This window comes from Gopherus flavomarginatus, chromosome 1 (assembly GCF_025201925.1).
Source record: "Gopherus flavomarginatus isolate rGopFla2 chromosome 1, rGopFla2.mat.asm, whole genome shotgun sequence".
Taxonomy (NCBI): Eukaryota; Metazoa; Chordata; order Testudines; family Testudinidae; genus Gopherus; species Gopherus flavomarginatus.
Window position 1 is genome coordinate 119,595,369 of NC_066617.1, and position 13,742 is coordinate 119,609,110.

Here is a 13,742-nt window from a genome sequence, read left to right on the forward strand (position 1 = left end):
GTAAGTAGTTATTAAGTTGCCAATAAGATCACCTAGTTCTTCTGCCTGCTTACAAAAAGTGTCATCAGCTTAGTATTATCGTTGGAGGGTTCTTCCAGAAATACAGGGTAATGCTGAGGGCACATTTCCTGATTGAGGGGTCTAACATTTCGAATGGCCCAGGGAAAGCAGATGCAACAAAATTGCTCAAGGTAAATAGGGTAAGAAACAATGGGCCACGAACTAAAGCTCCGAAAGGATCTGAAAGACGTGGAGACACGCCTTTAAGCACAGCATGTGGAATTCAGGTGTGGAATGGTCTCCCAAAAACAGCAGTAGGAGCTGGAGTTGTGAACATATTTTTAGAGTCAGACAGGCACTTAGAAGATATAACACAACAGAGAACAAGCTGTGAACAAATAGCTGGATGAACAAAGATAAGCTGCGTTGCCTCCTTTTCTTTACAAATATCGCAGTATAGAAAACCTTCACGTGTGTATAAAAACTACCCGGTATAGAACAATTGCCAGTTAAATGAGGGAAGAACTGGAATAGCAAAGGAAGCAGCAGGTCAGGACTGAGGCGTATTGCAGAGAGGCATGTGGGCCCATGAATGGAACAGCTAACCAGACTGCATGTCAAAGCTGAAGTTCATTGCAGACCTGCATGGGGCCCATAGTTGGAACTGCAGAAAGTGCTGCATGCTGGGATGGAGAGTTCTGTGGAGGAAACTGTACAGTGCCTACTCTCACTCTCTAGATCTTAGTGCTGTCAGTTGCTCATTTTCATGCATAGCACCAAACTTCATACAACAAACACAAACTTCCTATTCTGGAATAATCTGTAAAAGGTGCATAGATACTGAATCTGACCACAGGACTTCTGTGCCCATTGTTCATCTCCATGGACATATCTTTGTAGAGCTCCATTGTCTTTCTTGAAGCTTGTAACATTGCTTCACTCCTGCTTGAGCCAGTGAGCAAATACAGCTCTTGAGTATTACTTTTATTTACTGAGGCCTGGCGACTGAGGGAGCAGTCAAGCTGCTGCAAGCTGCTGAGTGACATCAATGCCCACCAAATTGGACAGACCCTACCATTTTTCAAGCTAGCTCAGCCAACCACACTTTGGGGACGTACAGCACCTCACCCAGAGCACTTCTAAGGGGCTTGGGTCTGCTGCCTCTGAGAATGAAGAAAAGAAACAATTATTAGAGAATAGAGACTAGACTCAATAAGTGCATTACACAGACACCTTTATTTTTTCCCCATTAGCAATCCAGAACAATTCCATTCAGAGACTGAGTTGTTTTGAATTTCAGTTTAAATGTACAGTGTAGATCTCTTGATATCACCAGCAGAAGGTGGGCTTCCAGAACAGGGTGCTTCTCTGGGACTAATCACTGGAATGGGGCAAGGAGATGAAATGTATGTCTGATTCCTCACATGCGAAATAAAATCAGGAACACTGAAAGTATCCTTTCCATTATTCATCTTTAAATGGAAACTGAGGGTGATCCACAAGTCTAAAAAGAAAACAGTTCTTAAATATCCCCATGTAATTGCATTACTAGGCCATCTGAGTGCAAAACACAGGAATCTCAAAGAGAAGACATGGAATGGTATCTATTTATTTTAGGGTTTTCTTTAGGCTCATCACTGTACTATCTCAGCACGAGTGCGCTGATGTATAGTCTCTACTGAGAGGACACTGCATTACAGCACAGTTTATTATAACTAATACCCGTGTTCACCTGGAATTTAATAAAGCTTGGAGAAAACATGACAGAATGGTCTCATAACTGTCTGTGACTGCCTATGGCAGAAGGTTGTTACAAAAGATGATTATTCTCAGTAAATAGTGAGGCTAGAACAAATAATAGTTGGCTTTTAAGAAGCGGGAAAAATTGTCTTTATAATACAGAGAGGCCGAAACTGTAAAGTTAAGTTCCCGATCTGGATCCAAAATTTGGGTGTGTTTTGGTTTAGCCCATTGCAGATGTAAAGGCCACCCAGATCAACGAATGTTTAATCTAGACCCAAACTTCTGCAAAGATCAGGGTTATTTGGGTACAGCTGAGAACTGAACTCCTTGCACCCTTCGGCACTATGCAGAGCTGGGGGGTGGGTGGGGGAGGGAAGAAGAGTGTATCCACAAAAGGACAAATTTGCAACTCTCTGATCCTTGAACTAATTCCTAAGGTGCTCTCTGCTATCTGGGGATTGCTGGAGCACAGCAGCACTCTGGCCACACTCGCTCCTCAGAAGTGCCTTCAGCGAATCCCCTGTGCCAACATCTTGGAGGGTATGGCACAGGACCTTGCTCTGTGGGTTCTTCAGCACCAGAGAGATTCCTATGCTGATGCCTCTAGAACACAACAAATACCCTAGAGGGGCCCTGGACTAATCCCAGAGTTTCCAGAACATTGGAAACATTTATAGCCCTTAGGAGGATGACACAATGACATTGGCATCCAAGGGAAGTTGTTATTTTGCCTTGAAACTGAGCAAGGCTAAACGAGATAAATGACTACTAGGAATGTGTTGGGATAATGGGCCAAATGCTGTCATTGTGGGGGCCTCGGGCACTGGTGCACCTCAGTCTCTCATATTCACTGCCTGTGGCACATAGTTTTCTAGTCTCCTGTGTGCAATGTTGTTACAGTCTTGTCGGTCACAGGATATTAGAGAGACAAAGTGGGTGAGGTAATATTTTCTATTGAACCAACTTCTGTGGGTCAGAGGGACAGAATCTGGTCTGTAGGCAGCTTGCTTCTGATGAGCTGAACTCCTCTCTTCTGGCCTCCAAACACGCCCCCTAATCTCATCACCAGAAGCAACTCCCAACAGACCAGGAAAAAGAAACTCAAAGTGGCACCAGACCCTGCCGGATTAACATGCAATCCTGCCACTGGTACAGGGATCCACCCTCCCCCACCCCCAATGCACTTTTCAAGATCCCTGGATCCTACACATGCCTATCACAACATGTGGTAAACCTCATCCAGTGCACTAAATGACCTAGTAAGAACTATATGGGTGAAACCAGACAATCACTAAATTCCCAGATGAAGTCACCCAGGAAAGAGATAATACAAAAACACCCTATCACCTGTGGCTGAACACTTAACAAACCTATCAGTCCTCATCCTCAAAAGAAACCTGCATAATAATTTCGAAATATGAACCTTGGAGCTTAACTTCATAACTTTGTTAGTCACTTAAAATCATGGACTGAAAAGAGACTCTGGATTTATGGATTACAATAATCTGTTTACACTTCCCTCAGCTGCCTTCCCCTCTTTTCTTTCCCCCTATGAATGGAAGGGTGTTGAAGGGGTGTAACCTTGAATGGCCCCTTGAAATGTGTGTTAACTACTTACGTCAAAAAATCTGTTCCACCTTGTATTTAGTTGTGATTTGTTTCCCAGATATGAAGAAAAGCTCTCTGTGTAAGCTTGTTTATCAACAGAAGTTGGTCCAATAAAAGATATTATCTCACCGACTTTGTATCCTGGGCTCCTGTGGGCTGTAATGCTTTGGTCTGATTTTGGTTGTTGGGTTCAGCAAGTGGGTGGTGTGGATAGCCTGTGATATACAGGAAGTCAGACTAAATGGTCATCCCTTCTGGGCTTAAAGTCTATGACTCCATTCCAGTTCTAATAGCTATGATCCTAAGTACATCCTTTGTGATCACGAGGATCAGGATAACTCAAAACCTTATTTCTTTGTGGGGGGACCACTGCTGCCTTTCTCCCACCTCTCCACAGAGTACTAAAATACAAGGTAGCGTGACTCACTGTATTAAGTGCAGGTAGCAAAGGTTTTTGTTCAGCCCATCAATGGTTTTCATGTCCTCCTCTAAGAGCTGGAAGTAAAAAACCTGACACAGAAGACAGGATCAAACACTGATTATTCCTGCGGGCATAGCCCTTCTAATAGTGGGATGTATGTGCATTTACAGAAGCACAAGGCCCATGTAAAGTGAAAAGAAATGAAATAGGTATATTAATCTGAGCCTCCTCTTTCCACTGTATTTTATATATTTCAGAGGTGAAGGTTATCTAGCTATGTAACTGTTGTGATTTTATTTTCTGTGTATTTCACCTTTGAACTTTTAGCAATCTGCTGTCTGTAGAGGCAGCTGCCACTTTGAGATATAAATGGCTGCTTACAGAGGAGATACACACTGTGCTGTCTTACACAGAGGTTCTTTCTTGGTTTGTCTTCACCTTAATCTAGAATAAATCCGTCAGTGTGATATTGTAAGGTTTGTTCCTTGGGTATGGAAAATAGATCAAGGGAGGCTATACCCTGATTTACCTGGGATGTATCAAATTCTGGACTAAAATGGGCAGGGGAGGACAGATGAGAGTTTGAAGAGGACCCACCGTCTAGGCAAGAGGCTGAGGGCAGGAAAGGGGCACGCTCCTACTGGAAGATCATTTGTCTTTCTAATGCTCAGAGGGGCCTATATTCCCATCTTATATCAAGAGTAACATTAGTCATTTTGGAAAGGGCTCCACAAATCAGTTGCTCCCTCAAAATATTTCCTTTGGGAGAGACAAGGAGGACTCCCGGGTTTTCTTCCCCCATATTATTATTTGTTCTCTAGTAGGTGCCAAGTTACACAGTTCAAACAGTAAAGTGGCAAAAGCCTTCTCTAAGAAGAGAGAACCTGCCTCAGGCAGGATCCTGGAGTGCCATACTGTACAAGGACACAAAAGTTCTCAGCCCTCTATGGTGTCCCATCTAAATCTGCACATCTCAGGGGTGTCTCCCTCATCATCTTCTCTCTCCCCTCCTGTTTTACCTGGAAGTTTTCTTCAATACGCTTTCTGGTGAAGCTCTTAAAGAGGACCACGAGACCAGGCTGCAGCTGGTAGTGCAGGGCTACTAGAGTGGGGCTTCGGTTGTACTTTTTGGCAATTGCACCCATTACTGGGTCCTCCAGCAGAAATGGGGTGCTTTGGTCTAGCCTACGAGGAAAATAGAGAAACAGGGAGCATTTCTGGGATGAGGAATGCAGTCATCTCAGTCTAGTGAGGACAATGCCTGTACAATCTGAAAATAACCTACTGGATCTTCTCCAGCTCTCATTTTTATTCTATAACTTTAGAAATACCAGATACTTTGAAGATGGAAGGGGGGGAAAATACCCTCTAACCCATTTTTGAGGTTCTAAACCTGGGAGCACAGTCCAGTTTCTTTCCTTACCACATCTTGTCTCTCTGTGAGCCCAGAGCACAATAGGCTTCGAGGAGGATATCCTTGGATTTGCAGAAGGCCAGCAGTTTGCTTTGGTTGAAGTAAGGGTGACATTCAACCTGCAGAATCAACCCGCAACCCAAAATTAAGACTTCAGATCATATAAGCAGCAGTCAGACAAAAGAAACATTAGACATTATGTCAACAGGGCACAGTATAGTAAAATATCAAATATCCTTCAATTAAAGTACAGCCTGGCAGTGCAGTTTAGCTGATAAATCCCAAGCAACAGTTTGTCTAGTAAAGGACAGAAGCCAAGCCACGTTGTGGGAGAATAGGCTTAATAAGGATTGTCAGAACCAAGTCCTGCTTGTCTTACTCATGTGTCTAGTCCCACTGAAACCTCAGTTTCGATACTAATTTTGGCCCATCGTGTATTGTTACATAGCTAGGACATGGATCAGAATCATTGCCTGGACTAACACTGCCATTAAAGCAATGACCATTAGTTGGAGAGAGAGAGACTGAGTTTGTTACTTATGGATGTTCTGTGGGTCTGTACTGGGGTCAGTTATGGATGAGATGGCACTCTGATTCTAAGCCCTTATTTTCAATGGCTGAGAAGTTTCCCAAAGAGATCTCCTGGTCCAAATTTCTCATGCTTGGTCTCAACTCTCAAATGATTTTTGAGTTGGGAGAGGGAATTTAAACATCATCAGTTCAGTCATTTTTGAGTTGTCCAACTGTTTTTCACCAGATAAGACATTTTTCCCCGTGCATATTTTAATAATGAAATTTAAAACAGTTTAGATTTAAAAATTTAAAGTTACCTCCTACCTATATAGTATCCTCCATACAGAACTTGTTCTATGCCAAGTTTGAAAAAAAAATTTGTTGAGAGGCAAAATGACTTTCAAAAACTGACTATGGGATACTGTGCATATCCTGCGTTATTTTGTTTATCATTTATAACTTAGTTCTTCCTCTTTATCCAGCATGTATGGAATACATCTAGGTATCTATGTGAAGGGTAGGAAAATGGATAAGAAAACAACATAATCCATCTGAATCCTCTCTCTCTGAGCCTACTGCCTGAAAGCCACATTTCCAAGTATGAGTTTGGACAACTTGGTAACAAAACATCCTCACGTTCCAAGCACAGAAAGGCTGCTGCTATGAAAGTCTATTCCCATAGCGGTGGAATGAGGATCTCTGGATGTACAGAGCTTATCTTTCTCCTGCCTCTCTCAGAGACTGTTTCCTTTATGGGTATTTTCTGCTTCATTCTTTCTTGATATGTATAAGTTTATCATTTCAGTGATGGGCACAAACAAGGCCCTTGTTCCAAACAACATTGAACTATTCTTTTTTTTCAGAACCTGAATCTGAACCTGTAGCTGATAATGGCCCCTGTCTTTAACATCAGCAACACCCACAAATTCTGAGGAGTTCAGTATCAGGGTCTAACTGTTGTGGCTTTTGTCTACTTGAAGTGGAGCAATAAGGAAGTTTCCCTTTTGATTTAAAAGAAAGGATGGACATTAGCTCCCCCCGTAAATGAAACTCTTCACTGACCACAAGATCTGAATTTCTTCTAACTCAACACTTTTAGGTCTCTACCCAAAGGTCAGCGTTTTACTTGGTTGAGAACAGGTTTGTACTTGAGCCCTGGTTTGTTCAGGATCATCTCCAGCTGTCTGATGTTGAAGTTGGACACTCCAATGGACTTCACCAAGCCTGCGTCTTTACATGCCTCCATGGCCTGGGAAACACAACAATGGCCAGTTCCATTATCACTATGGGTAAAAGTATAATTTCTGAGAGACTACAAAAATTAGACTCAACTGGGCCCACTCTATATAAAATTAGTCCAACAAAATATTACTACACATACAGTAGGGGAAGTTAGATTTGTTCTAGAAAGAAACTCTGATTTAGAGACAATCATTTTCCAACCGTTCACTTAGGCATTAGATCTCGCTCCAAAGTAATCTTTTCCCCCAGTAGAAAGTAGACAGACAATCTGGCCACCACCTCTCTCCATAGCTTCATCTCTATTTATTCTTCATACATAAAGAATTCAGAGACATAGCAATAGCCAATCACTGCTAGTGAACAATACAGAAATAAGGGTATCACATAAGTATGGGACTATGAACACCAGTTTAAAAGCTCTATAGCACAAAAAAATTCAGAATGAAAATTAAGGGGGAAACACAAGAAATGCTGAAGGAGATGGACAAGTGTAGTGGTCACCATTAGAATGTCTGTATTTACTGATAGTAGCCGTACTGTGGTATCTGATGTACACCAGGAAATGACTACATAATCTCAGATCAGAAGCAGTGCTATAAAAACAGATATTGTAAATTCGGTTTACTTTTTACATTTAATAGAAAAAGCTTGCTAGAGTCCACTGAAGGGAAAGCACATATCACAGGAGAAGTTTTAGCTTTTTCTTCTTAAATGAGGGAGTTAAGTTAGTACTCATGAAAATGAGGAACCAATAGCACCAGTTAGAACCAGGGAGAGTGGATAATTAGAACCCCCAAAGCTCTACCAATGCACCTCGATTCTAACCTAATGCCCCTTTGTATTTCATTTCTGGTCTCTCTTGATATAGAAGCACCAATGGTAATAAACTGAGTGGTGGACTTTGTAATGTGGGTAAACATGGATAGACTTTGAACCTAGTTCTTCAATGTTGACAGGCTGGCCCACTAATAAGCTGCAATGCTGACCTACTCACAAAGCATAAGCTAAAGAATTAGGGATCTTATGGAGTCCTCATCTTGAATGACTCTAGGGCAGAATATTTCATCCCTCCTCTGTGGAAATCACCACATGTAAAGCCCAGACTACGATTCTGTCCCTGACAATATCCCTGTCCTAAGACCAGGGAAGGCCAAAGCATCTCTAAGTGCGGTTCTGCTCTACAAAGTGAATCTGTAAAAAAGGCATGTGAGGTTTCCTGTTTGTTGTCTCTCACTCAGTGATTTCCCCCTCAGATCTGCTCAGTTTACTAGTGAAAATACATTTCATTTAACTTGCAGCTCTGAACACTCATTGAAGGTCTGGTCTATGCACAATTATTGTGCTGCTTTAACTATATCAGTCTGACTCTCCTAGTATGATGGGGAAGCTCCCACAGCAGTCAGAAAGGGTTAAAGAGCTTCTCTGGGCACAATCCATCGCACCTATGAAGTTTGTCAAGCCTGGCTAATGGCAAGTATTTAAAAGAGAGGATACTGGTTTAGTCTAAGGAGGAATCTGGTGAAAGCAGAGCTAGAGCTCCCCAGAGGACAGGGGTTGTTTCCTGGGGAAATTGCTTGAGTGCACTGACCTCTTGGGCCCTCTAAGGAAGTAGAGGGACTGGCTTTTCTATACTTCTCTTTTTGGAGCCCTGGGACTTTGCCTTGGTTGCTTGGGCACATAGGGGACAAGAAGTCCAGGTCTCTTGCCAAGGGACTGTAAATCTTCACTCTGTGAGAGACTGCAGGAACCTGGCCTTTTTTGAGGGCTGTAGACTTACTGTGCGCTTTTCTTCATTTAGACTATTTTATACCCCTACAACTAAGGGTACAGGCAGAAGACCATACACCGCACTCTGAACCAGATCTATAGTAATGTATTTATCTAGAAAAGGATATTTGAGACAAGAGAGATGCTCCTTCTTGCTGAAGGGGGTGTCAGAAAGTTATAATTTTTCCCAGTGGGTACAATCATGCTGCTATAAAGAAGCCTGTAATGGTATAGTTTATTCTCATACATTTAGGGGAATAAAATACCCCAGTGCAAGGTACCACTGTACTGGTAAAACTGCCTTCACTCAAGGACTTGCACCAATTCAACTATTTTGTTAAAAAAAAATTGCCCCCCCTAAATGAAATAGTTAAAGTGGGATGAAAACTGTATGCAGACCTGGCCGAAATCTGACAATTGAGCTGGACTCATCTCATCTTGTGCATCATCACTACGAAGAACAGTTCAACTACACCTCTGCAGCCCCAACGTCTTCAGATGACGCCCTCAGTGACACTTGAGCAACATCATCATTTTATTAACACAGGTGCCACTGGTTTGATTTTAGTAGGAAAATCTGTTGATGATTCACAAGAAGGAGCATCACTAGTTGGTGCTGCAAGGCTAACTGGAGCAAAAAGCAGCCCAAACTTATTTGTGTCGCTAAAGCTGGCAGCAGCGATGCTCAATACACACAAGGGTCAGATCTGTTAAGTGTGAAGGTGTAATTTTTATATACGTAGTTACTTTCTGGTGTGAAGTTGCACTTTATCAATAGGCAGTTCATGACCATATCTTACTAACAATCCCAGCCTCCCACATACATAACAATTACAGTCTCTCTAACCCTCTAAAAAGGTCATAGGACTAAAAAACAGATAGAACTCTGAACACTGTCCCGGTAACAGTCAGCTGGCTACCTAAGGAAACTGGATGGGGTTTTAATTAACACTGTGTCATTCATGTCACTCACCTCCCAAGTTTGACGCAGATCTACAATATCAAAAATGAGTTTTCCTTTTCATCCATTGGTGATAAATCTGGAGCAGGCTTAAAAACAAGGAAAATCCCCCTTGGTCGTGATTTTTTTTACACAAGTGGATTTTAACTATTTTGTGGCCAAGGAAGGAGTTGTAACCAGGAGTAGTGGGGAAGGAGGGAAAGTGTCAAACATTAAAGCTGGTAAAAATAATAGAATGGTTTTATCTAAACCATTTGGATTCCCACAAGCTAAAAATATTTGGATGAGAAACTGAGAGCTGGATCATTGCCCAGTCATGAAGAATTTCCCTACCAGTAACATTTGAGAACTATCTTATTTTATTAATTCCCTTTCTTTTAAGTCCCTAATGGAAGACTCCAGCAGCACCAGAACAAAACTGATATCATTTGAATTAAAACTACCTTGAACTGAACTGAATTTCCTACTTCTCTAGAGGCAGAGCAGCCTCTGTAAATTGTCAAACTGAGCTAGGGAATTTAGCTACATATCACTTTTGAGTAAAAGGCCTATATATGACTGAGATATATAGCGTACCTTGTGTTCCATGAGTAAATTTCACCCTAGATGCCTAGGAATAATTTTGAGTTAATAAGACAATAAATGTTAATACTGGAAAATTAATGAGCTCAGCGAAACACTATTTTCATAAGAAATCGTGTTTATACGCTGTAAAAACAAAGCATGCATGTGGAAAGCAATTAGGGCCTACAGATAGTACAGATAAATCATGACATGGTGTCAGACAAAATGACATCTTCACTGACAAAGTAAAGAGGTTATAGTTGATTAGACTTCTCCCTCCCACCCACCAAAGAAATCACAGTAACCTCAGATTAGGTTTATAGATTACTGGTGAATTTTCAGAGTAACTCGTTAGCTTTTGATCATTAAGTGTATATTTGAATTTAAAGAGTTTTCCAGACAGTTTGAAAGTTTGTCAGTGCACTAAGATATATATAATCCTTGCTATTAAAACATCATATGCTACCTGGGTTCACTCTATGCTGTTATATATATATATATAACAGCATAGAGTGAACCCAGGTAGCATATGATGTTTTAATAGCAAGGATTAAAAGAATAAAACTGTTAACCTACATGATTACTATATATCAACTGCTAATGAGACACAATATGAACACCACTCCGCCCCCCAAAAATTTGCATTATAGCGTGTGCCTCATGCATTAGTTTTTTTTCTTTTTTTGTCTTTTGCCTTTCCCTCGAGCATCCATCATAGGCTACTTTTGTAGGCTGGACATATGACTAGATGAACTACGAGTCTTTTTTCAAAAACAGCTCTGCTTTGGCCTATGCATATACTACCAAACATTTGTTTTCTTGTGTATATTTTGTACATAAAATGTTTACCTTTAGAGAGACAGGGATATGGATAATGAAGAGATCAAGATAGTCAAATTTAAGTTTCTTCAGCAATTGTTCCAGGCAGCTGCGCACAAGTTCAGGACGGTGAAAAGTACTCCCAAGCTGCAATGGTTCAAAAACAACTGTTCTTTCTGAAGAAGTTCTCTTTTTTCTCGTCTTTCTGTAAAAACCACTTTTCTAAATTGTCTTATTCATGGCATACCACTGGCTTTACTTTTCTAGCAGAAGGGTTGTGTTGTGCATCTTTGCACACAACCACCTCACATGAGAGTGAGATGTGAATGTTTCCTGAAGAAGCAGAGTTAGGGCTGAAACACAGCCAGGATGTGAGAAATGCACTTGCTCAGTACAGGAACCCTATGTGAGGCCACACTCAGGTTTAAAATCTTTCTGGCTAAATTTGTTCTCCTTGGTTATTAGGAGTCACTCTGTTGTCCGAGTTCATTAGGTGGCCCTTGGAAGAATGGAATGGAAGATATTCCTTGGTATGTGACTGAGTTCTGTACACAGTTCTGGTCTGTCTCTGGGTACCAGGAGGTGGGAGTTCATACAAATGCCATTTCTTACAAGATGTCAGTTCTTATGTGGAAAGAATCCCACTCCAAGAACCCCCTTCTACTTTTTTTGCCATCTGATCTCCATTTACTACGTGGTTCTACTCTGAAAAGTGACTCAGTAAAAATGAGATTTTGAGGTTAAATATTGACTCTTAGCGATTCAATACAAATGTGCCCCATTTACAAGTAAAAGTATGCTTTTCCAATTGACAGCTCCACAAACTCAATCTGGATCAAGCTGGGTTCTTTGCTTCTTGTCCATCACCTCCAGAAATAAAGATGCTAGAGAACCAATTATACGCTCAGTGACACCTTTGCAACCCTAATGTCTAAAAATCTTGCTCTCAGTGATAATCTCTTGCTTTTAATTGGTTTGTAGAAGTGCTATTGATTGGAAATTAGTAAATGTTGTTGATGAGACCCGAGGAGGAATAAAATCCACCTGACTCTCCCTTAGCCATGTTGTTTCTATAGAGCTGAAAGGAATGAGAGCTTATTTTTAATTCCACTGAAAACACAGATAGGACTGTGAATGCACACAGGGAACAAGTTGGTTGACTAAGAAGGTGCCATTTTCACACAATCACTTTTCAAAAGAAATCTACACTTTCAAGCAGTGTCACCATTGTGCACAGGAAGCTTAGAAAGGCTCATTGTGGCTTAAAAAAAAAGTTCTGTCTGGTGATCTGTACTTTGCGGGGCATGAAGAGGCCATTTTAGCTTCACTTTCACACATGTAGAGATGAGCCTTGTGCTCAAACCTGTAACTTTGTATAGAAAGCAATTTTCCACATCCGTGAATAATATTCCCCTAAAGGGAATCCTTTCAATACTGGCCTTGAGGAGATTACACCATTCTTTATAAATTAGAAAAAATAATTAGCACAGGAAGCAGTAGGGTAAAAATACTGGTGTTAAAACAAAACCCACTTACTTTTCCTGTGTAAAATATGTCCTCTCTTTTGACAGTTCCATCTGCAATCTTCTCGCGAATGGCTTGCCCAACCTCCTCCTCAGTCCCATATACAAAGGCTCCATTAATATGGCGGAAGCCAACTTCAATAGCCGCCTTTACAGCCTCCTCGCATTTACTTTTCTCTGAACCTATCGGTTAAGAAGGTGTCGTGTCAATCTCTCTGGATTAGGGATATTTTATACCAGTCACCTAGAGCTTTGATCACCATCAGAAAGACTTCAAAGTAGAGTGGCACATTTAGAATTTACCTTAAAGGAAATTCAAGAATTCTAGGTCCGATCCTTTGTTGCCCTGCATCTTATGTTATTATTTACACCACAACAAAGTAAATGGAACGTAGGTGTAAAAAGCTACTATTCAGACATAGCAGGTATTTCTTGCTCTCACTGTGCACAGGAGTAAATGACTCATTAAAATTCAGGGCAACAGAGAATCAGGCCCATTATTTCAGCTTTCCTTTTTACAAGATTCAAAGGACAATTAATACAGGACCCCGAAAACAGGAGCTGTTAGAATCTAATATTAGCATTCACTGTGGATTAGAACCCCAAGTCTGGCTGAGCTATTGACTTTTTTTTTTTAATATCATGATTTGTAAGTCAAACTCATGATTTTGCCAAAACTAATTTATGGTTTTGAACTCTTGGTTTGGCAGGACCACATTCCTTTCATGAATAGTTGTAACAAAGGCAGCTATTAGAACTGTTTGGCGAGAACTATGATTTTATGAACCCTTGCTGGTTCTTGACAATGACTCAGCTTTCTTCCAGCTAGGTCCATATTGACTCTGCTGAGATTAATGATTAAAAAAAGTCTGACAATAGCCCTGCTTCCTAGCAGATAAATCAGATAAAGAAAAAGATAATGATAAGCAAGACTTAAAGGAGGGGCAAATGAACTTCTTGGGGAGTACTAGAGAAGGGCAAAGAAGACCAGTTCCTAAATTGGTTTCAGATTTCCTATTTGCCTTTTTTAAAATTTAATTTTCAAGCTTCATCTAGGAATTTGTTGAACAATTTCTCTCCCAATATGAAAGAGAATCTATCCTGTGGGCCTAAATCTGCTCTCATTGAAGTCAATGAAGTTACAATGGCATAAAACCTAGAGTGAAA

At 40.9% G+C, this 13,742-nt stretch overlaps 4 protein-coding genes and 1 pseudogene across 10 annotated transcripts in view; 1 reads left to right on the forward strand and 4 right to left on the reverse strand.

The window, feature by feature from the left end:
* The window catches only part of LOC127058850 (aldo-keto reductase family 1 member C3-like), a 202,559-nt gene that overhangs the window by 175,560 nt on the left and 13,257 nt on the right, over positions 1 to 13,742 (reverse strand). For 3 of the 6 annotated variants that reach the window (XM_050969252.1, XM_050969243.1, XM_050969282.1), the window contains exons 2-3: positions 12,589 to 12,752; positions 11,083 to 11,199 (exon numbers count right to left, since the gene is read on the reverse strand). The exons of 1 other annotated variant lie outside the window; for it this stretch is intronic. In XM_050969252.1, the coding sequence (XP_050825209.1) occupies positions 11,083 to 11,199; positions 12,589 to 12,752 (281 nt within the window). Of the gene's footprint in view, positions 1 to 10,245; positions 10,280 to 11,082; positions 11,200 to 12,588; positions 12,753 to 13,742 lie in introns of all 6 variants that reach the window. 2 more of the 6 variants (XM_050969293.1, XM_050969273.1) reach the window with 1 other exon arrangement.
* Positions 1 to 13,742, forward strand: part of LOC127058943 (aldo-keto reductase family 1 member B1-like) — a 172,035-nt gene that overhangs the window by 100,989 nt on the left and 57,304 nt on the right. The gene's annotated exons all lie outside the window — the stretch shown is intronic.
* The window catches only part of LOC127058826 (perilipin-3-like), a 159,033-nt pseudogene that overhangs the window by 79,982 nt on the left and 65,309 nt on the right, over positions 1 to 13,742 (reverse strand).
* The window catches only part of LOC127058910 (aldo-keto reductase family 1 member B1-like), a 171,845-nt gene that overhangs the window by 67,211 nt on the left and 90,892 nt on the right, over positions 1 to 13,742 (reverse strand). The gene's annotated exons all lie outside the window — the stretch shown is intronic.
* LOC127058892 (estradiol 17 beta-dehydrogenase 5-like) overlaps positions 1 to 13,742 on the reverse strand; it is a 164,544-nt gene that overhangs the window by 21,378 nt on the left and 129,424 nt on the right. The window lies entirely within an intron of this gene.